Source organism: Puma concolor, chromosome A1, assembly GCF_028749965.1.
Source record: "Puma concolor isolate L17-30 chromosome A1, mPumCon1.1.hap2, whole genome shotgun sequence".
Lineage (NCBI taxonomy): Eukaryota > Metazoa > Chordata > Mammalia > Carnivora > Felidae > Puma > Puma concolor.
In genome coordinates this window covers 99,790,525-99,816,187 of record NC_141667.1, presented here as the reverse complement: position 1 = coordinate 99,816,187, position 25,663 = coordinate 99,790,525, and the positions used below count along the sequence as shown (strand labels likewise).

Genomic DNA, 25,663 nt, shown 5'->3' with positions numbered 1-25,663 from the left:
CATGACCATTCAACAAAATAAACATATTTCTAAAATGGGGAGGATAGCCCATGGATTCATGAGGAGGAAATATTCTTCTTGACTAATTAAGCCATGGCTGCCATAGATTTTTTTTTTCCTAGTGCACCCTTCGCCACCCCCAGACATGAAGTCCTTTCCACATTTTTTTTTCTCATTTTGTGTGGTTGTGTAGAGCACAATGAGTCGAACCAGGACATTTTCCTTCTCCCTACTTAGTGACCATCGTGCTTGCATATGCCAGTTTTTAGTTAGGATAAAGTTGTCTGCAAAGATGAGTTACTTCTGCTTTGATTTAATGCAGATCATGGGCTTTCCTTAAATAATGGGTCACAGTCTGTATAGGTCACTCCTTCTCAGAGAAGTTGCTGGAAGAGTTGCTAAGCAAAGAAGATTCTTGCTCACCAGTCTCCTCTGACCACTTTGGTGCCATTCACATCTGGGACATACATTCTTTGTCTACTTTTTCCTTCTTGATGGCCATTTGTGACTCTTCTCATCCTCGTGAGAAATTTGAGATCCAGAACCATGGCATTACCCGTCAGACTGTCCTCCCTATTTGGCTTAGTAGAGAGCCGCCATTGAACACATAGAATTCATTCCATTTTAGCAAGTCATTTCTAATGATTTTAACTTAGGCTGTCGGAATGCTTGCTGAAAAATTGTTCATTACATTATTTTACATATTGGAGAAAGTATAATGTTGAAGCGTTCAGTATTTCTCTCTAGAATGTAACAAGCTTCTTTCTTTAGTGTCTACTGAAGGTTCATGGCTCAAACTCACCCTGCAGGATAAATATGACTACTACTACAACATTGATTCAAAAGAGAGTTCCTGGGTCACACCTGAATCATGCTTGCCTAAAGAATCATGGCTCATGGCAAAAGAAATTGAGGTAGGAGGTTCGTGTTTAATGCATAACTATGCTCTGAGAAAATAAGTGTGATTGCCTTTCTGTTTTTGAATCATGGAAGTGGTGGGAGGAAATAACTTATTTTTTGCAGGCTGGGTATAGAGTAAAGTCGTCATGAATGCAGTTGGATGGGGCTGCATGCCTACTGACTTGTACAGTTATTTCCATATTGACATAACACCACCGAAGAGAGCAAGGGGAAGAAAGATACTGTAGCTTATTTGTAATTGTACATTATCCTAAAAATTAATCTTCACATTTACCTTGACACAAGAGCTCAGTTAGTAGTAATTTCTTGGTTGTCAGTGTTCAGTAATTTCTTTCTTTCCCCCCACAGCCTACCACAGAGATAGATATGTCCTTTAAAAAGTCAGTAATACTTTCCAGGGGGAAATACTCTTGAAAGGATGTTCACCAAGATTGCTTTGGACTTGAGACCAAAGTTGGACCCGAAAGATGTGAAAATTGCTGTTTGTTCCATGCGTTGTAGTATGTTTAAAGAGAAGATACAAATAAGAATTTAGTTCCATTTTGAAAAAAAAGACAGAACACACAAATGTAGGTCTTATAAAATTGTTCAAAGTCACCAGCATCAAAGATATTTGCTAAAACTCAGAGAAAAATCTGTGGCCTCGAGGCTGATGATGCCACCAGAAATGAGTGACAAGAAGACAGTGAAGAAAATGGTTTATTAAGTAATTTCAAACATTGTCAATCATTGTTACAATACATTATCAGTGCTACCTTGCAAATAATGAAACTGTGGGCAATATGTAAAAACAATATGCTAGAGTGGAAAAGATGTATCACACTATGAAGAAGCAGCATCAAAGGGTTAAAAATCAGAGCCACAAATTGTTCCTGTGGCCTCCAAAGATGCCCTAGGAGTAACTTTGTAAAATGGAGCATCATTCTGTTAGGATTATTAAAAAGTGGAAGGCTTAGGGGTGCCTGGGTGGCTCAGTCAGTTAAGCATCCGACTTCTGCTCAGGTCATGATCTCACAGTTCATGAGTTCGAGCCCCACATCGGGATCTGTGCTGACAGCTCAGAGCCTAGAGCCTGCTTCGGATTCTGTGTCTCCCTCTGTCTCTTTTTATGATTTCAGTTTTAATTTTTTTAATTAATCATCCGTTGATTCTAGTCACATTGGTAAGAGGCATCAGCCATAGAAGTGAGTCCAGTCTTGGCTTGCATCTCTCAAAGAACGTAAAAAGCAAACCCAGTTCATCATCTACCTGAGACTTTTCATAGTCCCTCTCCTTTGTTCTCATTCATCTGGGTTTCGCCTGTCTGGCCAGGGGAACACCTGTCTCTCCTCGCCCACCCCCTTTCCTTCTGTCCAAAGTCTTTTATTTTCCCCCCAAGTTTATTTCGGGCTCCTCCTGGCTTGTTGCAGAGGTCTGCTCTCTGGCCTGGACTAGAAAGGGGGCCTAGGAGCCAGAAGACTTCATGGCCACTGCATTCTTTTCCTTGGCAGCCCTGGAGAGGGAGGTGGCAGTGCATATTCATACCACAGCCGTCCTTGTCCCTTGTACACTCTGGAGCTCAAGCCTCACACTTGGTCCTTGCCAGCATCATTTGTCCATCTCCGCCTCCAGATCCTGAGATCACTCAGCCAGATTCTCCTAGTACCTCAGCACCAAGGTCAGAGGATTTCAAAAGCACGTCATTAGAAAGAAGCTCAGCCAGTTCATCCTTTTGCTCTGGTCAAGTCTGTGCTTAAACCAGGCCAGAAAGAGCCGTCCATATCCTATTTCTCAAAGATAGAAGCTCCAGAAGCTATTCTCTTTGCTCGTTTCACCCGATGTGTGAAGTGTAACCGTAAGAAATATCTCTTGCCAGGACATTGTTGAGGAAGTCACAAGAGATTATGTTCGTGAGAAGATGTGGTCTGCTTCTGAAGATTTGCTTCTTCGCTTGGAAGCCACAAGTGCAGGACCCCTTCTTAGGAAAGAGCATGAAGCTAGGAAATCATATTTATATGGACAAGAAGAGCAGGTGGTCAAAATACAGGTATGTGAATCGCCTACTGCTAGTTCCAGCAAACTGTCATATCTCCTGAAGATGCTTTATTTGATAGTGTGACCGTCAACTACTGGCATTCTAATAAACAAATCAGAGTGCAGATTTTCCGCTTAATCGATGCCCCCAAATCTGCTTTATTATGCCTGGAGCTGGGAAGGATGTTGAATGATTTTTCAACCATGGAGACTATTAAGGGGCGCTGCAGACCTGCCAAGGTCCACCTGCCACCAACCTTGTTGGAGCCAGAGGGACCCCTCAAATCAGAATTGAAATCCTCTTTCTCTAAAAAGCTGGATCTCCTTTGTGTCATCTACTTTCTAAGCCAGGTGTTCTCTGAATTGCTTTTTCAGTGGCTGGTAGATGCTGAGTGGTCCTTGTTTGTACACACTTCTAGATAGAAAGAGCACAAGAGCTGACAAAATGCCTTTAGCATCTGCAGGCATGTCTTCTCCCTCACAGACTCCTCATTGAGTCCTGTAGGAAAAATCCTCCTTTCCGACTGTTTGGTTTTGAGTTGTTCTTCAGCTTGCATGACTGTCTCAACTTTCTGGTCGGCAGAGAGCTTCACAAATGTACATGTTTCTCATTTGTATTCCCCTAGCACCCTCTGAGAACCAACATGCTACCTTCCACAAGGCTGCATGTCTTTTTTTGTGTGCATTCAGAATGACACTGTTACTGACAAACAGTATTCAATGGGCTTTTGCTTTGGCCCGTAACTGTGAGATTTCCCAAATTGGAAGTTTTTAGGTTGAAGATTTCTCTTTTGTGATCATTGGTGTACTTACCTGCTTCCCTCACCTAACTATAACATCATCCAGGTCAGAAAATAAGTTTCCAAAATTTGTGTATTCTTGTGTCTTATGTACGATTGGTGCTCAAATAGTCAAATTTGTTCAGAGCTTAAGACGTTAGAAGGCAGACATGATTAATTTTTAGAAGAAATGTCTCCCACAAACCTGACTGTGAAAGATTTTTTTTCTTTGCTGAACCAGTAAGTTTTCAACTTTATTCCTTCTGTAAGCAAGTGGTAGGCAAAACACACAGGAAGTGACAAAAAAGCCTAAAGATGAAATCCTCTACACTGATGCTGAGGCTCTAATTTTATACAGAATTAAACAGTGTCAGCTGACCTGACAATTTGGACCAACCTTAAGCTCTCCAGCCTCAGGGAGTGGATCAGTATTGTATTTGAAGGACATTCTGTGGATTGCACGGGTGGGTGCAAACCCATCTGATATTGGGACCCAGGGCCGAAGTCACAAGAGGGCTTGGGAGAAGAAGGGTAGAAACAATCATCTGGGGCCTTTTGCTTCACCTCAGCAGAGGCAGAGAGATTGAAGCAGAAGCCATAGAACTATGAAGTCACCTCACCTTGTTTTTGTTTTTCACTCTTCTGACAGTTTTCTAACAAGGAAAGCAGAAGGTCTAGAGGCAAGCTATAGACTGGAGATGAACATGTATTCAGTGGAAACTTGCTGACCCACAAAACCAAAAGATCATGAACCAAAGAGTGTTACGCTAATCTCATTTTTTGGCAATGTGGCCACTTCACCCTGAATTAGAGGAATGATCTGAAAAGTGAGGACTTCTCCTCCATAGAATGGCTCAACCTTCCTAGCTGGCTGAATCAGCCCCAGCCACAGTAGTCTTAACACATTCAGAGAGAAAGTTCCCAGGCTGAGGCCAGCCAACCCCAGCTCTAACACCCTCGCTCGGTCTCTTCCCAAGGAACTGGATAGTGGTACAGAGAATATGGTTTCGTTAGCCAGTCCTCTGTCTTGAATACTTACGGAACAATTCAGAAGGTGCCCGAGGTGTCTCCTGAGAAATGCAATGTCATTCGTAAGATTTTTCCCCTCTAGGTAAGTAAGATAACATCTCTCTCTCTCTGCAGAGAGAGAGAGAGAGAGAGAGAGAATCTCTTGAGAGCAGCGAGGGAGACATAACCATGTTATTTTTGAACGGTAAGAAGGCCCTGGTAACATTGCCTACCTTTACAAATGAGTGAGCCAGAAAACAATCTCAAACAAAAAGAAATACCTTACATTGAAAAAAAAAAAGGAAAATGAATGTAAGTTGGAAAATGTAAATTAAATAAACATTTAAGGATACTCGAGGAGGCAAAAGACTTTTTTGTGCTGAAACTGTTGTATGCTTTCAAGGAACTTAATAAGGCATGATCTTAGTGAAACAAGACAAATCATTAAAAGAAAAAGATAAGTGATACTGAAAGAGAGGAAGAAAAATAATGACATTGTCAAATGTAAATAAACTTAAAACTGCAGAACGCAGAAGAAACACTGAAAATAACTGTACCACACGGACAACTTCAGAAAAAATCTCAAAAAAGTTGAGGAAAAGAATAGATAATTTAATTTTTTTTTTTCAACGTTTATTTATTTTTGGGACAGAGAGAGACAGAGCATGAACGGGGGCGGGGCAGAGAGAGAGGGAGACACAGAATCGGAAACAGGCTCCAGGCTCTGAGCCATCAGCCCAGAGCCCGACGCGGGGCTCGAACTCACGGACCGCGAGATCGTGACCTGGCTGAAGTCGGACGCTTAACCGACTGCGCCACCCAGGCGCCCCAAGAATAGATAATTTAAAATGCATGTTCTCATCTGAAAGCTGGTAGTACTCAATTTGTTGCTGGGTTGTGAGAGTTAAATGGGATAATTCACGTAACAGGCTTCGCACAGAATGTGGCCATAGGCGCTCAATAGTGTTAGAAATGCTGAGATGACAGAGATGATGTCTCTGAGGGCAGATGGTGGAGTCAACATTGAGACTGTTGGCATGGCACAGGACGAGGTGAGAAAAACTGAACAGGAAAAAGAGTAGATAGCTATGGTATTCTTTTTTCCTTGAACTGAAGAAAGCTGGAATGCCAGTTTTTAAGAAAAAGCATAGTAGTGACAAACACCAAAACTTAGCCCTGGGAACTATGGTATTCGTTTTTGAACTTCGGAGAGTGCCTCAAGCATCCTGGCAGAGAAAAAGGAACAAGCTGCTCTGAAGCACCTTTCAGATTGCCAGGAGCAATAGTGGAGTCTGTAGGTGGAGAGGAAGGGGGTGACCTGTTGTGACAGTCCTTCATCACGTTATTTCCATGTAAGTGACTACTCTAGTAGATCAGTGGATTTTCTACCTTTAAGCTGAGACGGAAAAGAGAAACGTTTAGAGCCTTCTTGGCTCTCCAAGAGATCACACAAGAATTTGTGCTCCAGAAGTTGGAGTTGGTAATTTGAACATTACAGCCCTGGGTGCCCAGTTACCAAAGAAGGCAGTCAGGTTAGCAAGCCAGATTGTCTAGAGATTGACAGTTACAAAATGTAAAACGGAGCAGTAACCCCCGAGGTCTAAATATTTTGGAAGACTACTTTGTTATAGATGCATTACATAGAAAACAAATTTATGGTAACAAAAAAACAAAGTTTTACAAAAAGATGGCTCTTTTAAATTTTCCCACAAGTTCTTCTGCCAGTCAGAGGAGATTGACACTGCAGTAAACACCTTCTATCTCTAATTGTCTGCAAAAAGCAGCTTCTGAAAGGCTTTATAGTTTAGAATTTTGTCTTCTTTTGCATTTGCAGCAATAACTCCTTTCTCCCAACCTCATACCCATAATTTCTCTTAATAAACAGCTTCTACTTAGAAGAGCCTGCAGTCTCATAGCCTGGCATAGGATTTCTCTTATTAGCACAGAATAGGAAAAGCCGGTTCTGATGAAACTAAAACTTACAAACTGGAAAAGAATGTGTCATTTTGGCAAATAAGAGGCATATAGGATTCTGCTTCTACAGATAAAAAATTCTATACCCAACAAAGTTTTCCTTGGTTTGGGAAGGTAACAGTACAATATTCATAAGTATAGAAGGATTCCAGAAAAATCTACATAATCGATAGAGAGGTGGAATACACAACGAGGGATGCCTGGGTGCCTTAGTCCATTAAGCTTCTGAGTCTTGATTTCAGCTCATGTCATGATGTCAAGGTTCATGGGATCAAGCCCTGCCTCAGGCTCTGCACTGACAGTGCGGAGCCTGTTTGGAATTCTCTCTCTTCCTCCCTCTCTGACCCTTCCCGCTGCTCACACATGCAGGCACATTCTCTTCTCTCAAAGTAAATAATCGTTTTTTAAAAATACAAAATGAAATCTCAAGGAAAATTCTGTGGTTGAGCATTGAATCCTTAGTACATTAAACAATGGTACAGAATGTGGGGCGCCTGGGTGGCTCAGTCGGTTGAGCGCCCGACTTTCAGCTCAGGTCATGATCTCACAGTTCGTGGGGTTCAGGCCCCATGTTGGGCTGTGTGCTGACAGCTCAGAGCCTGGAGCCTGCTTTGGATTCTGTGATTCCCTCTCTCTCTGACCCTCCCCTGCTCACACTCTGTCTCTCTCTCTGTCTCTCTCAAAAATAAATAAACATTCAAAAAAATTTTTTAAATAGTACAGAACAGACAAGTGGGTTCATTTTACAGATGCAAGAATTCTTCAATATTACATCATCTGTGACTGTGATAGGTTATCCACAATGTTTGTGAATCTGAGTTAATAAGATTAATACTGTTTCTGGAGTTTAGATAACTCCAAAAAAGCAGAAGGAAGAACTTGAGCTCATCCCGTATTTTGTTTGCTTTTCAGTTTGGATCAAGGAATGGGATTTATAACATATATTTGTAGATTCACACTTCTGTTACCCACAGAAACATAGGAACCACCATTGAGACTCATCACAACAAATGTGTTACTAGTTAACTTGCCATGGAATCCAGTAACCCATGGTTAGGGTCCACTTCTCCTAGTCCCTATAGCACAATCAGGCCACTTTTGCAAGCAGGTGTTGATGACATCAAAATCAGTTTTTCTCATCATTTCAGAAATGCCACACTCACAGATCCCATGGGCATTTTCTAAATGGACCTTCAATTAGAAATCCTTTATTTTGAGACACCTGGGTGGCTCAGTTGGTTGAGCATCCAACTCTTGATTTTGGCTCAAGTCATGATCCCAGGATCTTGGGATCCAGCCCCTTGTTAGGCTCCACACTGAGCATGGAGCCTGCTTAAGATATTCTCTCTCTCTCTCTCTCCCTCCCTCCCCCTCCCCCTCCCCCCCCCTCCCTCCCTCCCCCCTCCCCCTCCCCCTCCCCCTCCCCCTCCCTTCTCTCCCTCTACTCCTTTCCCCTGCTTATGCTCTATCTCAAAAAAAAAAATTTTTTTTTTAAATCGTTTATCTTTGTTTAGATCTTTGTTACTTAAAGTGTAGAGCGTATACCAGCATTGTCATTGCCTGGAAGTCCCACCCAGACCCACTAAATTCAAATCTCCATTTTGAGGGGCGCCTGGGTGGCGCAGTCGGTTAAGCGTCCGACTTCAGCCAGGTCACGATCTCGCGGTCCGTGAGTTCGAGCCCCGCGTCGGGCTCTGGGCTGATGGCTCAGAGCCTGGAGCCTGTTTCCGATTCTGTGTCTCCCTCTCTCTCTGCCCCTCCCCCGTTCGTGCTCTGTCTCTCTCTGTCCCAAAAATAAATAAAAACGTTGAAAAAAAAATTTTTTTAAAAAATCTCCATTTTGAAATGATCCTCTGATGATTTTGTATACATATTAAAGTTTGAGAAGCTCTGTGAGGGAGCTCTGTGAGGCTCAGTCAGTAAAGTGCCCAACTCTTGATTTTGGCTCAGGTCATGATGTCACATTTCATGAATTCGAGCTCCATGCTGTCAGCTTGAGCTTCTCTCTCTCCCTCTCTCTCTGCCCCTCCCCCGACTCGTGTGCTCGCTGTCTCTCAAAATAGATAAACTTTAAAAAATGAGGGACGCCTGGGTGGCTCAGTCAGTTGAGCCTCCGACTTTGACTCAGGTCATGAGCTTGAGCCCAGCATGGGGCTCTGTGCTGACAGCTTAGAGCCTGGAACCTGTTTCAGATTCTGTGTCTCCCTCTCTCTCTGCCCCTCCCTCACTCAGATTCTGTCTCTCTCAAAAATAAATAAATGTTAAAAAAATATATTTTTAAATTAAAAATGAGAAACACTGTGAAACTCACTCCACTTTTAAACCCTCAATAATGCATCTTCCTGTATAATTCTTAATCATCTCATAGCTTAAAGGAGAAAAACGTGTGCTCATTTCAGTAGCTAGTGCAAAGGCAGCTGATAAAGTTCCAAACCCATTCCTAACATTGCTATAATAATTGTGTTGAAGTTTTAGCTTATTTAAGGAGATTGGCATCTTTGCAATGATGACTTTTCCAGTTCAGTTATCAGTATATCTCCCCATTTATTAATTTTTCCCACCGTATAGCACAAAATTTACTCCTTCCTCTTTAGTTTACTGCATTGGTTAGTTTTGGCTATTATGAATGTCGTCTTTTTATCTACTGTTATTTTTGACATATGGAAAATGTATCAAGTTTAGATACACATTTTATAGCTACTTACTTGGAAGAACTCAGTTTTATTTATTTATTTATTTATTTATTTAATGTTTGTTTGTTTTTGAGAGAGAGAGAAAGACAGTGTGAGCAAGGGCGGGGGAGGGACAGAGAGAGAGGGAGACACAGAGCTCAAAGCAGACTCCAGGCTCCACGCTGTCAGCACAGAGCCTGATGCAGGGCTTGAACTCCCGAACTGTGGGATCATGACCTGAGCTGAAGTCAGACTCTTACCGACTGAGCCACCCAGGAATCCCAGAACTCAATTTTAATAGTTGTTCAGGTGACCCTCTTGACTAATAACTACTTTTTACATTTCTCATTTTTTTTAATCTTGTAATCTGTCAAGGAATAAATTCATATGACCCTAATAGTATAGGCAACTCTAAAACACTGAGGACTTAAAAACCATGTGGGCTTTAAATCCCACCTCTGGGAATATGGAACACAGCTACTTTTCCCTATTCCTTCCTCTAAGTGCAACTAAAAGCCCCAGACATTATATGTAAACAGACACAACACTGTGGAAGATGGAGAGAGAAAAGCCAGACTGGCTAGGGAACCTTGAGATCCAAAGAAGGACATGGAGGTGAGTTTCATGGTTTTCTTTGAGCTTAAATATCTCAGTCTTGCTGCAGCAGAGTCTGGCAGCATGGAAATGCTATGGGTGCAGGCCAAAATAAAAAATAAAAAAAAAAAAAAAAGCTCCAGCAAAAACCTGCTGTCTGTGGCCAAAGGATCAGAAAAGGTACAGCCCACAAAGACAAAACTTTGAGACAGTAACCACTCTCCTCTGGCCACACACCATGGAAAAAAATCTTGACCCCACACCACTCATGCCCCAAAGTGGAGAGCCTGGCCCTCCACCCTGGGTAGAATCTAACCAAGTATCCAGATTACTGCAGAGGCCACTTCCGTGGCCAGAAGCAATAATGTGGCCACCCTCCCTTTCCTTGCTGGGAGGTGTCAAAGGAGGCATGGTAGAGTCAGGACTTGGATCACAACGTGGTGGTAATGAGGCCACCTGCCCCAAAGCCTTCTGCCATCAGTGGGCAGCACATGGGAAATAATACCAGGCACCACTACTCTCCCAGGCAGAGTGGTACCAGCACCACCGTAGGTGGATAGTTAGAGCTCCCACCTCCCATTCAACGTAATAAGCAGCCCCCACCTCAGGTGTCAGTAGAGGCCAGGTGGAGAACTTGAACTTCCACCCTTACTTGCCAGTAATGAGGCAGCACCATGACCCTTCCCTTGCCAAAGCAATGTCAGGGAAACAGATTAAATGAGTCCAGAATCTCATCATGTAATATCCAGATTTTCCAAATTTCGGTCAACATCTTAAGAAACAAGCAAGCTATAAATTTTAAAAGGTAATCAATAGATGCCAATACAGATGACAAAGATGTATAATCATCTGACAAAGATTTTAAAAGCCAAACAAATTTTAAAACTAAAAACTAGAACAAATTTTAAAAAACTCAGTGGATAGACTCAGCAGCAAAATGGAGGGAACACTGGAGTGAATCAGTGAACTAGAGAATAGAATCATAGACACTACCAGATCTAAACAACAGAGAGAAAAGATTGAAAAAACAGTGAACAGAGCCTCAAGGCATCTGTAGGCCCATAACAAAAAGAGTTCACGTTTGTGCCATCAGAGTTTCAGAGAAAAGAAAGGGGAAGTAGTGAAAAGGCCCTGGTAGAAATAACGTCTGAGAAGTTGCTGTCTGTGGTCAGAGATGCGGAACCACAGCGGCATGAAGCTGAGTCAACCCCAAAGAGGATAGACTCGAGGAAATGCGCAGGCAGAATTCATGATCCCCCCAAGATATTCTTTAGGAATGAAGGGGCAATCGAGGCATTCTTAGATGAAAGAAAGTTAAGAGAACTTGTCACGAGCATACCTGCCCTAAAAGAATAGCCTAGAAAGTTCTCTAAACAAAAAAGGAAATGATAGAAGAACTGTGGGGAAACCAGGAAGGAGGGGAGAACAACTGAATGAGTACAAATGCGGGTTCAATACATTTTCTTTTTGCTCTTGAATTTCCGTAATTAGGTTCACAGTTGAAGTAAAAGTTAAAACACTGATGTGGTTCCAAATATGTGTGTGGACAAAATACAATTGTATTATAAAAGGGGGTTGGCGGTAAAGGTATATGTAGGAAGTTATGGTTTCTGCGCTTTGCTGGAGATCAGATTATCTGTAAAAATGAAGCAGCAGTTCTTATCAGTTTGGACATTATCCATCTTTTAAATTTTTATCAGTTCATGGAGACCCAGTTTTGTCTATCAGACGTTCTTGGGAGGGGCACCCGACAGTACCTATCAATTTTAAATACCAACTTTTGAGCCAATAATACCCTACCTTGATGGAAGCATCCATACAAAATACACAATAATGTGTGTAGAGGGTTGTTTACAACGGTATAGTATATAGACACCACGACGTTTTGCCTTTTTTCAGAAAATACGTAACAAAAAGTTAATAAATCTTTTGGAGAGTAGCTAGGTCAAAGTAGGGGTAGGTACATAGGCACATTTTACTTTACAGCTTTTCTCTGTTTTTGCTGTATATCCTTTTATTTTTTTTAAGTTTATTTATTTTGAGAGACAGAAAATGTACTCACAAGCGGGGGAGGGGCAGAGAGAAAAGGAGGGAGAGAGTCCCAAGCAGGCTCCATGCCGTCAGCACAGAGCCCAAAACAGGGCTCATTCCCACAAACTACGAGATCTTGTCTGAGCCGAGATCAAGAGTCAGACATTTGACCGACTGAGCCACCCAGGAGCCCCTACTGTATATCCTAATACATCAACTTCTAGGCATTGAGTACAGATGCTTGGCATAAAAATTTATATCGTTATTTTATGTTTTCCTTTTTTTTGTTAACAGGTCGCATCATAGTATAGGCAGCAAACTACAAATTGCTTTTTTTCTTCTCATTGTATCTTGGAGATCTTCCTACTCCTCAAGATACAGAACATCCCTGTAGCCAATGTATGGGACTCATTCTTCTTAACTGCCATGTAACATCCCTCACTTTGACTGAAATTGCACTTGATCTGTATCCCCATGTGTAAACATTCTGCTCTATACATGTTTGGTATTATAAACAATGCTGCCATAAAAATCCTTCTTCCACACAGGTGCTTTCCGTAATTTGATACTGCTAAATTCCCTCAAAAAGACTATACCCATTTGTTCTTTTCCTGAACCTTAGTCCCCTGTCTTTGCTTTTTCATTCACTGCTTGACAGGTGGATAAGGTAGCAACTTTCCCAAAATTATTCTGGCTGCTGCCCCGGGCTCCCTCAAGCTTAGAACCATCCCACATTTTTTGTAGATGTTCTTACATTTTTGTAGAAGTTTGTTCTGTGGTTCTCTCTTTAATCCAATTCCAGCTGTCGGCTCTCTTGCAGGGTCCCTCAGAGTCGTTGATCCATATGCTTTCTTGTTTCTAGTACTATCATGAATTGCTTTAAAAGCCTATTGGTGAGATTTGGGGGAAAGTGGGTGACGGATACATGAAACTCAATGTATCATTTTTGGAATTACCTGAGAGTCTCTATTGCAAAATTGAAAGTATTTTTTAAAAGCAATTTGTCATTTCTAGAGATTTGAATTGAGACCAGATATCTGGAGCAAGGGCTCAGTTGATCTCCCCCACCCCCCATACTGACTGGCTTATTTTAAATCATCACAGAACATTTTTTTTTTTAATGATAAAAATTCCGTGTACCTTTTTTTAAAAGAAAAAATGAGGTAGATTGATACAGATAGACATGAAATTTATAAAAATAATTTGATTTTTTGTGTTTATCCCCTTTATAAGGGAACTTTATTTCATTTCTAATTTGAAAACAAAACCAGAGAATTAAAGTGAGTTACATAGTTTCAATAAAAAGATTCTCAAAACTGAATTAGAATAGGGGTGTCTGGATGGCTCAGCCAGTCAAGCATCCGACTTCGCTTGGGTCATCATGGTTTACAAGTTCAAGCACTTCCTAGGGCTCTGTCCTGTCCACAGGGAGCCTGCTTCAGATCCTCTGTCCCCCTCTCTCTGCCCCTCCCTAACTTGTACACGCACACATGTGCTCTCTCTCTTTTTCTCAAAAATAAATGAAAACATTTTTTTTAAGTCTGTTTCTAAAAAAAATTGATTGGGATAAACTTCAACAATTTGGTATTTAATAATTCTAAAGATAACAGTTTGTTTCCAGTTTTTGTAAATGTTTCCTATAAAAGTTCCCTTTGATGGTGATAAGCTAGTAAAGCTTTGATGATGAAGTATCACTAAACTTTATGTAAAAATAGATAAGATAATAAATGATCAATCATAGCACTTCTATTTTAGGGATCCAGAGTTACAAATGAGTCAAGTATTTTTCTTCCTTTTTGGTCTGGGCCATGGTAGGTCATTTGTTGTAGTAAAGGTACTTATGTAAGTCATTATTTTGAAACATCTTATGTTATAACCAAATGATACCAGTACTCAGTTAACCTGTTTGTATGTTTCAGGGCAATTGCATTTTATTACTTCTTGCCACCCAGAGCTTTGGTAAAATTAAGCTTTCACATGGGAAGATGGGCTTCTACCTGGTAACTGTGCTTTCTGGAGTTCGGGACAAGCTTCTGCTGTGAGCTGGTGCATTCTGCTCAGTGTAACGTCCACCCCTAGTGATGGCGTTCACATGAGATTTCGAAGGGAGGGTCCCTGACAGTGTTCCAACTCACTGTCTACTGAGATGTACTCTCTTCTTGCGCTTTCTAGAATCAACTGTGAGAAACTGTTGCACACTAATAATTCTCTAACGTGCTGTTTTCCACAGGCTTTTTGGAAGGGACATAAGCAGCGGGAAGCATATATGCGCAGACGGCAAACATTCATTGATAATACTGAAAATATTGTGAAGGTAAACATGCCTTCCTACCTTATTAAGTGCGTGGCTTGAACCTTGCTTTTCATTGCAGTTCTGCTTCTGGAAGACAGAGTATGGAAAGAGTACATGGGAGGCTTAAAGTCAGAATTGAGTCCTGGGTTTGAGTCCCACATCCATTACTCACTTAGCTGATCATCTTCAAACAATTCTGTTAAAACACTGTAACTGGCTCAGGTTCTTTATGTGGTTATGAGAAGAATAACCAGTAAATGCTCTTTCTCTGAGAAGTCCAAATTGATTATTTAAGCTCTGGGGGAAACCAGCTATATTTTGCATCCCTCTTATCATATGCACTAATAATATTAACAAGGCTCAAACTTAACAGTCGAAGCCTTAGTTATTAGGCAAATGCAAAACCAGTGAAAAGAAGAAATAGAACTAATTACGACCTGGATATGCAGGGTGAGTGAGTATAACCCAGCTTTCTACCCAAGCTGATGGCTCTCCGTTTCAAGAAAGAAAAGTCACTGGGGTGCCCACTCCCCAGTGCTGAAAACCAAAGGATTGGCAGAACTGAACCTGCAGACAACATGGAAATCCAGATGAGATTCGGAATAGCAAGGCTAGAGAGAGATAGGAGTCACATGAGGTTAATTAAAAGACCTTTTAAACTGAGAAGACAGAATGACATCATCCAGATCCATTGTGCTTCTCAGTGCTGTGCTGTGCTTGCTATGGAATACATGGCTGTTCTCTGGGAGAGCTATAGGTCCCAGTCGGTCCCTCATGAGAACTCTAGACCTGTTACCCATAAACAGCTAAAGGATACTGGATGCATTTAAGGGAATGAAACCCTGGATTTTATTTTTGGTTCCCTGTCCCATTGCAACTCTCAGCAAAATGCCTTGAGCTCTTGGTTTTTATTTACTGAGATTAAAGCACAGTGATACAAAGCTAAATTATCTTCCTCATCATAAGGTATAAAATACTTTGAACCCCTAGGAGAAAAAGCAATGAAAGAAGTAGGAGGTTAAGATTAGGCTTTGCTGGGGCGCCTGGGTGGCTCAGTTGGTTAAGCCTCCAACATCAGCTCATGTCATGATCTCACAGTTCGTGGGTTCTTGCCCTGGGTCGAGCTCTGTGCTGACAACTCAGAGGCTAGAATCTGTTTCGGATTCTGTGTCTCCCTCTCTCTCTGCCCCTCCCGTGCTCATGCTCTGTCTCTGTCTCAAAAATAAATAAACATTAAAAAAAATTTTTTTTTAAAAAGATCAGGCTTTGCTCAGCCTTGAGCATCCGACTTTAGCTCGGGGTCATAATCTTGCTGTTCATGAGTTCAAGCTCTGCATCGGGCTCTGTGCTGACATCTCAGAGCCTGGGGCCTGATTCATATTCTGTGTCTCCATCTCTCTCTGCCTCTCCCCTGCTCACACTTTCTCTCTGTCTCTCTGTCTCTTTCAAAAATAAATAAACATTAACAAAAAAAGATTAGGCTTTGAGTATTATTTGGTGGGCTTCTAAATTTACCAGAATATCAGTATTATCCTTAGGCTGCATGAAAAGACATTAAAGGTGTTTTTAGTAATTGCCTCAATGTCTCTAACTCATTTTTAGATCCAGTCCTGGTTCCGGATGGTGACAGCACGAAGGAATTACCTTTCACGACTACAGTATTTCAGAGATCATGTAAGACACACAAGAGTGGATTTTCATCCTTAGAATGAATTAAATGAATGTTTGGTTGAATGTTAGCATTGAATGAGTTTTATTAAGTGGTGGAAATGTTTTTTAGAAGAGAAGCCAAGTGGAAGGCTGTTGGTATATTGTATATGCTGTTTGCACAGTGTTCCTGTCTAGTCATTGTATTAAATAGAATATTTTGTCCAGAAAGAGAAAATGAAATGTTTTCTTAAATATTTTTCATCCACTTGCTCCCTTTTGTTTTAACACACACACCAAACCTTTTAATTTGGTTAAGTGATACTTTCATGTCTCCCTAGCTGCCTGTGGCTCAAGTTTTAAAACCTCAATTGTGACTTAGATGGATAGTTGCAAGCCATACATTAGTAACCTAACATACTTTTTAACAGCAAGTCCAGAGCTAAAGGGTGGAAATGAACAGTAGGAGAAAACAATAGGTCTTAGAACTCAATATGGTAATATTTGGAAGCTTTTTTTTCTTCTTTGAATTAAGAATTCATGTTCAGAGTGAGACTTCACTAGTGAAGACTGAATAGGAAATGTGTGAGAAGAAACGGCTGTGGGCTAGTAATGCTAAAGAGAGAAGACTCCAGACAAGTATTTTCAAACACTGCTTATAAAGTTTTTATAACTGGTAACCAGTGAAGAAGCCCACAGGAGGAATTTTTTCAGGATCTTGAAAGAATGGATATGTGAACATAGATTAGATCATCTAAATTTGGGGCTAAAATTATTTTCCCCTTTAGATCTCTTTATAAACAGTCCTATACAACCTTGTTGATACTTTTAGCTAACATATCTGACCCTTTCTTCAAAGAAAATGCAAAAAATAAATAGTGAACACACCACATTTAAATGCTGTCTATTCTAAATAGTGTCTCTTCTTAAATACTGTCACTTCTGGGTTGATTGGTTGGTTTGTTTAATACTGTCAGTTCTTGACTAGTTCTGAATTCGACAATCGTGGAGTAGATGGGCCTCCAGAAGATCATGACTGATCTCATTCTTTTGCAGAAAAATGAAATTGTGAAAATACAGTCACTAGTGAGAGCGAACAAGGCCAGAGATGATTACAAAACACTGGGTAAGTTGGGAGCATAAATCTTCCTCCACTAAGGATAGAGTTACGTCTGGATAAACTCATCATGAGTTGACAATATCCTAAGCCAAAAGGACATTGAACACACCTACCCTACAGAACATCACAGCTTAGCCTGGCCTGCCTTAAATTTGCTCTTAGGAGCATCTCAGTGGCTCAGTTGGTTAAGCACATCCAACTTAGGCTCAGGTCATGATCTCACGGTTTGTGAGTTCGAGCCCGGGGTCAGCCTCTGTGCTAACAGCTCAAAACCTGGAGCCTGCTTCAGATTCTGTGTGTCTCTCTCTCCCGGCCCAGCCCCGCTTGCAAATAGAGTGGTTTTGTGGTAACTGAAATGCAAATTTTCATTTCTTTCTCAATTCATTCAGCATCTTTATAAGACTAAGGCATCTTTAATCTGAAAAAAAAAAAGTCATTTTTATTAGTCTCTCATTATCCATTTTCACCCATTCCCCCCGGAGAGGCATTGAATACACTCAGGCTTAGAGGTTGCTGCAGCTGTGATATGGCCTGTAAGTGCTGACTAAGAAGGTAGGTGATTACCTGCAATTAAAATACCCCAAAGTGATTGCCAGCATGAAGATGTCACAAGCCTACTATTGACCGATGAAATCTTAAATTTGAGCCATAATAATTAGTAAAGCTGTAATATTCATTTCTAACAAGTTTATTAGCACATACAGAGATAGAAGGTCATTAGGAGCAAGAAGAGAGAACTTAAGACCAAATGAGATGGCTCACGTTCTCCCAACTTAGCTACATACATGAGCTCTGGAGCATCTCTCAGGCTTTTTCTGATACAGCTATGTCACTAGCAACACCTTTGTTAGAAATAGTAGAACATAGGGGCGCCTGGGTGGCTCAGTTGGTTAAGCGGCCAACTTCGGCTCAGGTCACGATCTCGCAGTCCATGAGTTCGAGCCCCACGTCGGGCTCTGTGCTGACAGCTCAGGGCCTGGAGCCTGTTTTGGATTCTGTGTCTCCCTCTCTCTGACCCTCCCCCGTTCATGCTCTGTCTCTCTCTGTCTCAAAAATAAAGAAACGTTAAAAAAAATTAAAAAAAAAAAAAAAAGAAATAGTAGAACATAAATTCCCATGGGCATCAGGAAGGGAAGGGGGTCCCAGGATCCAAGGTAATTTCTCCAGTAAAGCCCATCAGAAGCGGCAAAATGCTGATAGTGATGGTGTCTAGATTTAGTTCATGTGAGGTTCATGCTCTTAGTTATTTGTGTTGCTGGTTTACCTCTTTTTTTTTTCCTTCCCTTGAATGTGAAAACACCCCAGAACCAAGCTGGCAGTTAAAGGAAAATTGATTAGGGCCTCAGTGTAAAGGAGAGGGTGGTGACAGAGTGGCCATACCTGGGCTGATTTGAAGTCATCTTCGTGTTGTTGCTTGTACTCCCTTATCATTAAAAGTCCAGATAGTTTATTCATACAGTTTGCCCAAGTAGATTTCACTAAATGCCTTAACAAATACATTTTTTGTAAAGTTAGAGTGCTAGGGATTTAATTATAATTCATGTTCAAAGCACTGAGGAGAAACACTTTTAAACTTCAGACACACCTCTGAACAGTTGAGGCTGGTCTTCCAGGTTCTGGGTGCCTACTCTTGGTCCATGCTCAAGAGACAAGGACCAGATTTCAATTTCTAACATAGAACATGTGTTCCGCTTGTCACTCCATGGGCTCCTGAGTGGCCTTACAGGTCTCCCCTCATTGACTGTTTCTAATTCACCTTTCACCTAGTTCCTGCTTCTTCCCCCATGGTCTTCTGGGCTGAGAGGAAACTTTCCGTTTCCTGTTGCAAAAACACAAATCCCTTATCTGGCTCAGCCCCCAGCTCTCAGAGATAACTTAGTTAACATTCTTTCTCACGTTTCTCATCAATAAGGCACGGATAGATAGAACTTTCTTCTCGGTAGAGAATCCTGGAAGCAGGATGCAAGAAGGCCGATAAATGAGAATTAGATAACTAGAAAATAGTGAGGCCAGATGACATCAGTGGTGTGCACTCATTTATATGATCAGTTTCCTTGTCCAGATTTAACCTGGGAAGAATAAGTCCTTCCAGAGACCCAAGTGCTTCCGCTGCTGTGTTTTTCTACTACTGCTGTATTGAGATACCTGATTTCTCTACGACCGATGGTAATTCCAAACATGCCTAATTAAAACATGCTTGTTCCTTTCCCCGCAGTTGGCTCCGAAAACCCACCACTAACAGTGATCCGAAAATTTGTACACCTGTTGGACCAAAGTAACTTAGATTTCCAGGAGGAGCTGGAGGTAGCACGGTTAAGGGAAGAAGTCGTGACCAAGATCAGAGGTAATCAACAGCTGGAGAAAGACCTAAACCTGATGGACCTCAAGATTGGGCTCTTGGTGAAGAACAGGATCACGCTGGAGGTCAGTGCGATCTGTGGGGCTGCTGGCTCTCAGAAGAGAGAAGGGGCACGTACGTTTGCCCACAACACCTTTGTCCAGCTAAACTCATTCGGAATCCAGGATGTGTGGTCCAACTTCCTGGACCACTTTTCTCATGGTTCTCAGACCTGCAACATTTTATGCCCCACCCCTAGATAAGATCTTTTGTAAGGCTTCTTTACCATTCTGAAATGAAATGACGTGAAATGAAGCCTGGTTACGTATGTCCCTCCACAATAAGACTTTACACGAGTATAGAAAAGTAATGTATAATAAAAACATGGATTTCGGCCTGAAAAAACATGGGCCAAATGCAATTAGAAGATGTGCTCAAGTTGCCTGAGGCTTGGATCTCTTCCCAGAATAACCACAGATTGAACAGTCTACCAATAGCTGCAGACGAGACTCTGGATACCAGTGAGAGGTGGAACTGCAGTGATTTCATCTCCCGAAATGGAAAACGTCTCTTTGCAAAGTTCACAAGAAGCAAGGAGTTCTCCCCCACAGAATTGCAGTCCTAGAAAATCCAATATATATTAAACCTGGGGGGAGGTATTTTGCTTTCACCTAAAGCAATTAGATTTGAGACTCAAATAATTACAGAATTTTGACCTACATGAATGACCGGCAGGACACCGAAAAATCCAGCCATGCAAAATAGGGACAGTTATTTACACAGGACTGTCATACAAATCGCAGGACAGTAGTGCTCCCTGCCCCCACCCAGTAGAAGACAGCAGTCCCTTAGAGATGTTAGGGTGTTAAAAAAAAAAAAAAAAAAACCTTTGCACATTTCCAAAATGGTCCCTACGGAGTGGGGTGGCCCCCAAAATAGCCTCTAAGTAAGTAATGCTAGTTTTGTATCTTTATGAAACTTGTTAATGTCAGAGCTCCCTCAAACTATGTGAAAAGTTTCATTTTTACCCAAGAAATGGAAATTTGTAGGGTAAGATCTCTTACCATGTCACTGTCCCAGTGCCACATCAGTTTTCAGAAAATGTACAGGTCAAGAGGGGCATAGGGAGCTGACCTTCTGGAAACACTGAGAAAGCTACCATGCGTCAAACATAGAGTGCTCACTGCCACTGACTTGAATCTATGGTTCTGGAAAACTGGGAGATGAGCAGCTCAGAAGGCCAGCAGATAAAAGGACAGGAACACCCCACTCTTGTCTCCAGCCCTCACAGAGAAATAGTGAAATAGTGCACAAAAAATAAGGAAGATAGAGCATTTACAAAACAGGAAATGATACTCTTTTCTAAATATTAAAACAAGTATAGTGTAAATGTTCTGTATTAAGTCTGTTTTCATTATTTTATCCGGAAGAACCGTAGTCCTCTCCTTTTTAAAAATAATGTGTTTGTGTTTGACAAACATGAGAATTTTTCAAGTGTAATATATTCCAGAAGGTCCTTCAGAAAACACCTTTTATAGCCTTAAACTACTGTTTTACCCCATTCCCATAAAGTTGTAAACAGGAAATGCCTTGCCTTTTAAAGTAAAGGCTAGTTGCAAAATAGTAAATGGTAGAAATAACATGTAGCTTGTTATTCATGTGGATAATGAAACCATGGCAAATTTTCAGGTTTTTTAAATGTTTAAGATTGTTCTTTTAGGCAATCCTAATTGATAGCTTTGTGAAACAGCTATTTTTTCAATTTACCTTTTCAAATGCCAAATATTGATCACTTACTGGAAATTAAAACTAAGGATTATTAAATATATGGTCTTTAGTCTTACAGTAGCATTTTTAGTTTGATGCTAAGAATAGTACTGTTGAAGCTTTATTTATAATAGTGAAAACGTGTGAAATAACCCAAACACAAAAACGATAGAGAACAGCAGTAGGTTATATAGCCACGAAAAATAATTTTTCCAAGGCAGGGGCCTAATTCAAGGGCAGGGGGAAGAGTGTGCAGTGTAATAGAGAAGACCGTGGTACTTAAAGCAGTACAATTTCATTTGTTGTGGAAAATATATATATATACTTAAAGCTAGGGAAAAAATGATTTTTCTTTGGGTGGGTGGTAAAATTTAACTTCTTGATCCTTTTTTATTTTTAAACAGTAAGCATATTTTTGGTGAGGAAAAAATACTTTTTGTGATGTTTATTTTCTTTTTTTAATGATAAACACAATATTATTTTTCTTAATATTTTTTACATTTATTTATTTTATTTTTTTAATTTTTTTTTCAATATATGAAATTTATTGTCAAGTTGGTTTCCATACAACACCCAGCGCTCATCCCAAAAGGTGCCCTCCTCAAAACCCATCACCCACCCTCCCCTCCCTCCCACCCCCCATCAACCCTCAGTTTGTTCTCAGTTTTTAAGAGTTTCCTATGCTTTGGCTCTCTCCCACTCTAACCTCTTTTTTTTTTTCCTTCCCCTCCCCCATGGGTTTCTGTTAAGTTTCTCAGGATCCACATAAGAGTGAAACCATATGGTATCTGTCTTTCTCTGTATGGCTTATTTCACTTAGCAGAACACTGTCCAGTTCCATCCACGTTGCTACAAAGGGCCATATTTCATTCTTTCTCATTGCCACGTAGTACTCCATTGTGTATATAAACCACAATTTCTTTATCCATTCATCAGTTGATGGACATTCAGGCTCTTTCCATAATTTGGCTATTGTTGAGAGTGCTGCTATAATCATTGGGGTACAAGTGCCCTTATGCATCAGTACTCCTGTGATGTTTATTTTAAAGAGAGAGGGAGACATAGAATCTGAAGCAGGCCCCAGGCTGTGAGCTGTCAGCACAAAGCCCGACATGGGGCTCGAACACACGAACTGTGAGATCATGACCTGAGCCGAAGTCAGATGCTTAACTGACTGAGCCACTCAGATGCCCCAGGGAAAGATATTTTTAAAGGAAGTAGCTTAGTTTGTAAAGAATAATTCCAGCTTGGGGCGCCTGGGTGGCGCAGTCGGTTGAGCATCCGACTTCAGCCAGGTCACGATCTCGCGGTCCGTGAGTTCGAGCCCCGTGTCGGGCTCTGGGCTGGTGGCTCGGAGCCTGGAGCCTGTTTCCGATTCTGTGTCTCCCCCTCTCTCTGCCCCTCCCCCGTTCATGCTCTGTCTCTCTGTGTCCCAAAAATAAATAAAAACGTTGAAAAAAAAAATTTTAAAAAATAAAAAAAAAAAGAATAATTCCAGCTCTCCAAAGTAACCATGTGTCTTAAAATTCTTCTAAAATTGGCATTCCTTGGAGGCACCTGGGTGACTCAGTTGGTTAAGTGCCAAACTCTTGATTTGGGCTCAGGTCATAATCCCAGGGTTTGTGTGATTGAGCCCCACATCAACTCCACGCTGAGTATAGAGCCTCCTGTGAGATTCTCTCCCTCCCTCTCCCTCTGCTCTCCCCTGCTTGCATGTGTTCATTCTCTCTCTCTCTCGCTCTCTCTCTAAAAATTAAAAAAAAAAAAATTTTTTTATTTAAATTGGCGTTCCTTACTGGGCTGGCTTAGTCAGGAGAGGGTGCAACTCTTCATCTTGAGGTCATGAATTCAAGCCCTAAATTGGGCATAGAGCTTAAAAAAAATTAATAAGGGTGCCGAGGTGGCTCAGTTGCTTGAGTTTCGGACTCTTGATTTTGGCTCAAGTCATGATCCCAGGGTCAGGGGATGGAGCCATGCTGAGAGTGGGGCCCGCTTAAGATTCTCTCTCTCTCGGGCACCACTGGGTGACTCAGTCATTAAATATCTGACTTCGGCTCAGGTCATGATCTCACAGTTCATGAGTTCAAGTCCCACATCAGGTGAGCTTGAGCCCTGCTCCATGTGACCTGGAGCCTGCTTTGGGTGAGCCCCACTTCATGCTTTCACACTGTCTCTCTCTCTGCCCCTCCAGAGATTTTCTCTCTCTCTCTCTGCCCCTCGCTCATTTGTGCCCTCCCTCTCTCTCTCAAAACAAAAAAAAATTCTGTCTCCTTCCACCCCTCTCCCCAGCGCGCGCTCGCTCTCTTGCTCTCTCTCTGTCTCTCTCTCTCTAAAATAAAAAATAATTGGTGCCTGGTGGCTCAGACAGTTAAGCGTCTGACTCTTGGTTTCAGCTCAGGTTATGGTCTCGCAGTTCAGTGAGTTCAGCACTGACAGTGTGGAGCCTGCTTTGGATTCTCCTTCTCTGCCCCTCCTATGCTCGAGCACACACTCCCTCTCTCTCTCTCTCTCAGAATAAATAAACTTAAAAAAAAATAAAATAAAATTTTATAATAAATAAAATTGGCATTCCTGCTAGAAATCACAGAAAGTCAGTGCATGAGTGAAGTGTCTAACATTGGTTTTAGGCAAAAACATTGGCTTGTAGATAGAAACAGAACAACTGGGGTAGAAGTTTCTTAGAGACATAGGGAGGAAGAAGGGTATAAACTCAAACTACTCTGAAAGAAAATCTGGATAGAAATTAAAAGTAGTTTTTTTAATGTTTATTTATTTTTGAGAGTGAGACTGAACGCCAGTGGGGGAGGGTCAGAGAGAGAGGGGGACATAGAATCCGAAGCAGGCTCCAGGCTCTGAGCTGCCAGCACAGAGCCCAACACGGGGCTCAAACTCACCAGCCATGAGATCATGACCTGAGCCGGAGTCCGACACTTAAATGACCGAGCCACCCAGGTGCCCCGAAAGTAAAAGTCATCTTGAATCCCTGAAATTCCCAGTGATGAATGTGGTGTATCATAAAAGACTTGAAGGCCAGGGCTGCCTGAAACCCAGGTGAAGACTAATTTTACCGCTTCATTACACCATTTCACTGTGTATATTAGCAGGTTTCCATGGGCATGTTTCTTAACCTCTCTGAACCTTGTTTTCTTCACTCAAAACGTGCTAAATGTTTCCTGTATATTGTTTTTAATCTTGACAGCAGCTCACACTGCTATTATTAAGCCCATGTTATAGACTTAGGAAACAGGCTTAGAAAGGTTAACCTGCACAAGGTCGCAAATCTTACTAGGCTTCGCAGATACCCCTATTTTCGTGTCTCCAAAACCCCAAACGTGGACAATAATTGGAGGGGAAGTTAAATAGCAAGTTGGTTTTTTTCTGCCATGTATTTAAAACCAAGATCATGTGTTTATTCCATGTATTTGAGGGAATTCAATGGTCTATACCTCACCAGTTACTTGAAGACAAGAGAGCTGGGTTGTCTGAAACTCTAAACCAGACTTCTTCTGGTGATGTTTTAAGACTTGCTGTCAATAAGGATGTCAGGCAGCTGCCTGCCTAGACTTCCTCTTAACCTCCATCTGGTGCTAAGCACACTTCCTTTTGAATCCTGAAGTATTTTATATGTCTGTGAAATGAAGGTGACAGTGTTGCCTTTCTAAAAAATTTCATGGAAATGCAAATCAAATCCCCCTCTTTCCGCATATGAGCAATTAAGAGGACAGACGTTAAGTGATGAAGTCCAGGTTTTCCTTAAGCTGAGAATGGCAAAGAATAAAACCACAGACCTGGAGGGCAGTGGATATCACCATATAGAACCATCTTATTTATCTCAGAGCTCCAAGGGCTTTTTCCTACGTGTGACTGAACCAGGGAGAACAGGGTGGGAGAATGGGGTGCTAGGAGGTAAGCAGATTTAGAGCCTGTACGCAAAAGCTGACAGTGGTTCTCACCCCCAGGGCCAATTGGAAATGGTGGCACGCACATTTTTGACTGTGAAATGACTAGGGTCCCTACTGGTATTTGGTGGACAGAGGCCAGGGATGCTAGATGACCAGCAGAACATGCACAGCAAAGCTTTTTATTGCCTGAAATTCCTGGAGTGCCCCCCTCAGTCAAGCATCCTAATGCTGGCCGCAGATCAGCTCCTCACATGGAGGCTGGGCTAAGAGCTCGGGGAAGCAGATGGAAGAACATTTAGGAAAAACAGTTTTATTGCCACCTGTTCTGTGGAACAGTGACCCATTGTTATGTGACAGAGGAGGCATTCTAGAGCAGTGGCGTTCATGTGAGTCATGTGCCCTTGGTGGGTCATGAAATCAATTTAGTGAGTCACATCAGCAGTCCTTAAAAAAGAATAGAATAAAAGCAAATTGAAGGTACCAGAGTGTATCCCAGTAGTATGGCTAAGTATTTCATAGTGCGTGTGTGTGTGCACGTGACTGTGTGTTTCCCAGCGAAAGATGTAAGTTGTATTTTTTGCTGTGGATCCCTGTAAAAATGTGT

General features: G+C 41.6%; 1 protein-coding gene across 3 annotated transcripts in view; it reads left to right on the top strand.

Moving 5' to 3' along the window:
- Positions 1 to 25,663, top strand: part of IQGAP2 (IQ motif containing GTPase activating protein 2) — a 295,320-nt gene that overhangs the window by 227,640 nt on the left and 42,017 nt on the right. For 2 of the 3 annotated variants that reach the window (XM_086698507.1, XM_086698516.1), the window contains 5 exons: positions 772 to 914; positions 14,223 to 14,306; positions 15,888 to 15,959; positions 16,989 to 17,058; positions 19,268 to 19,476. In XM_086698507.1, the coding sequence (XP_086554633.1) occupies positions 772 to 914; positions 14,223 to 14,306; positions 15,888 to 15,959; positions 16,989 to 17,058; positions 19,268 to 19,476 (578 nt within the window). Of the gene's footprint in view, positions 1 to 771; positions 915 to 2,776; positions 2,948 to 14,222; positions 14,307 to 15,887; positions 15,960 to 16,988; positions 17,059 to 19,267; positions 19,477 to 25,663 lie in introns of all 3 variants that reach the window. The other variant, XM_025923857.2, reaches the window with a different exon arrangement.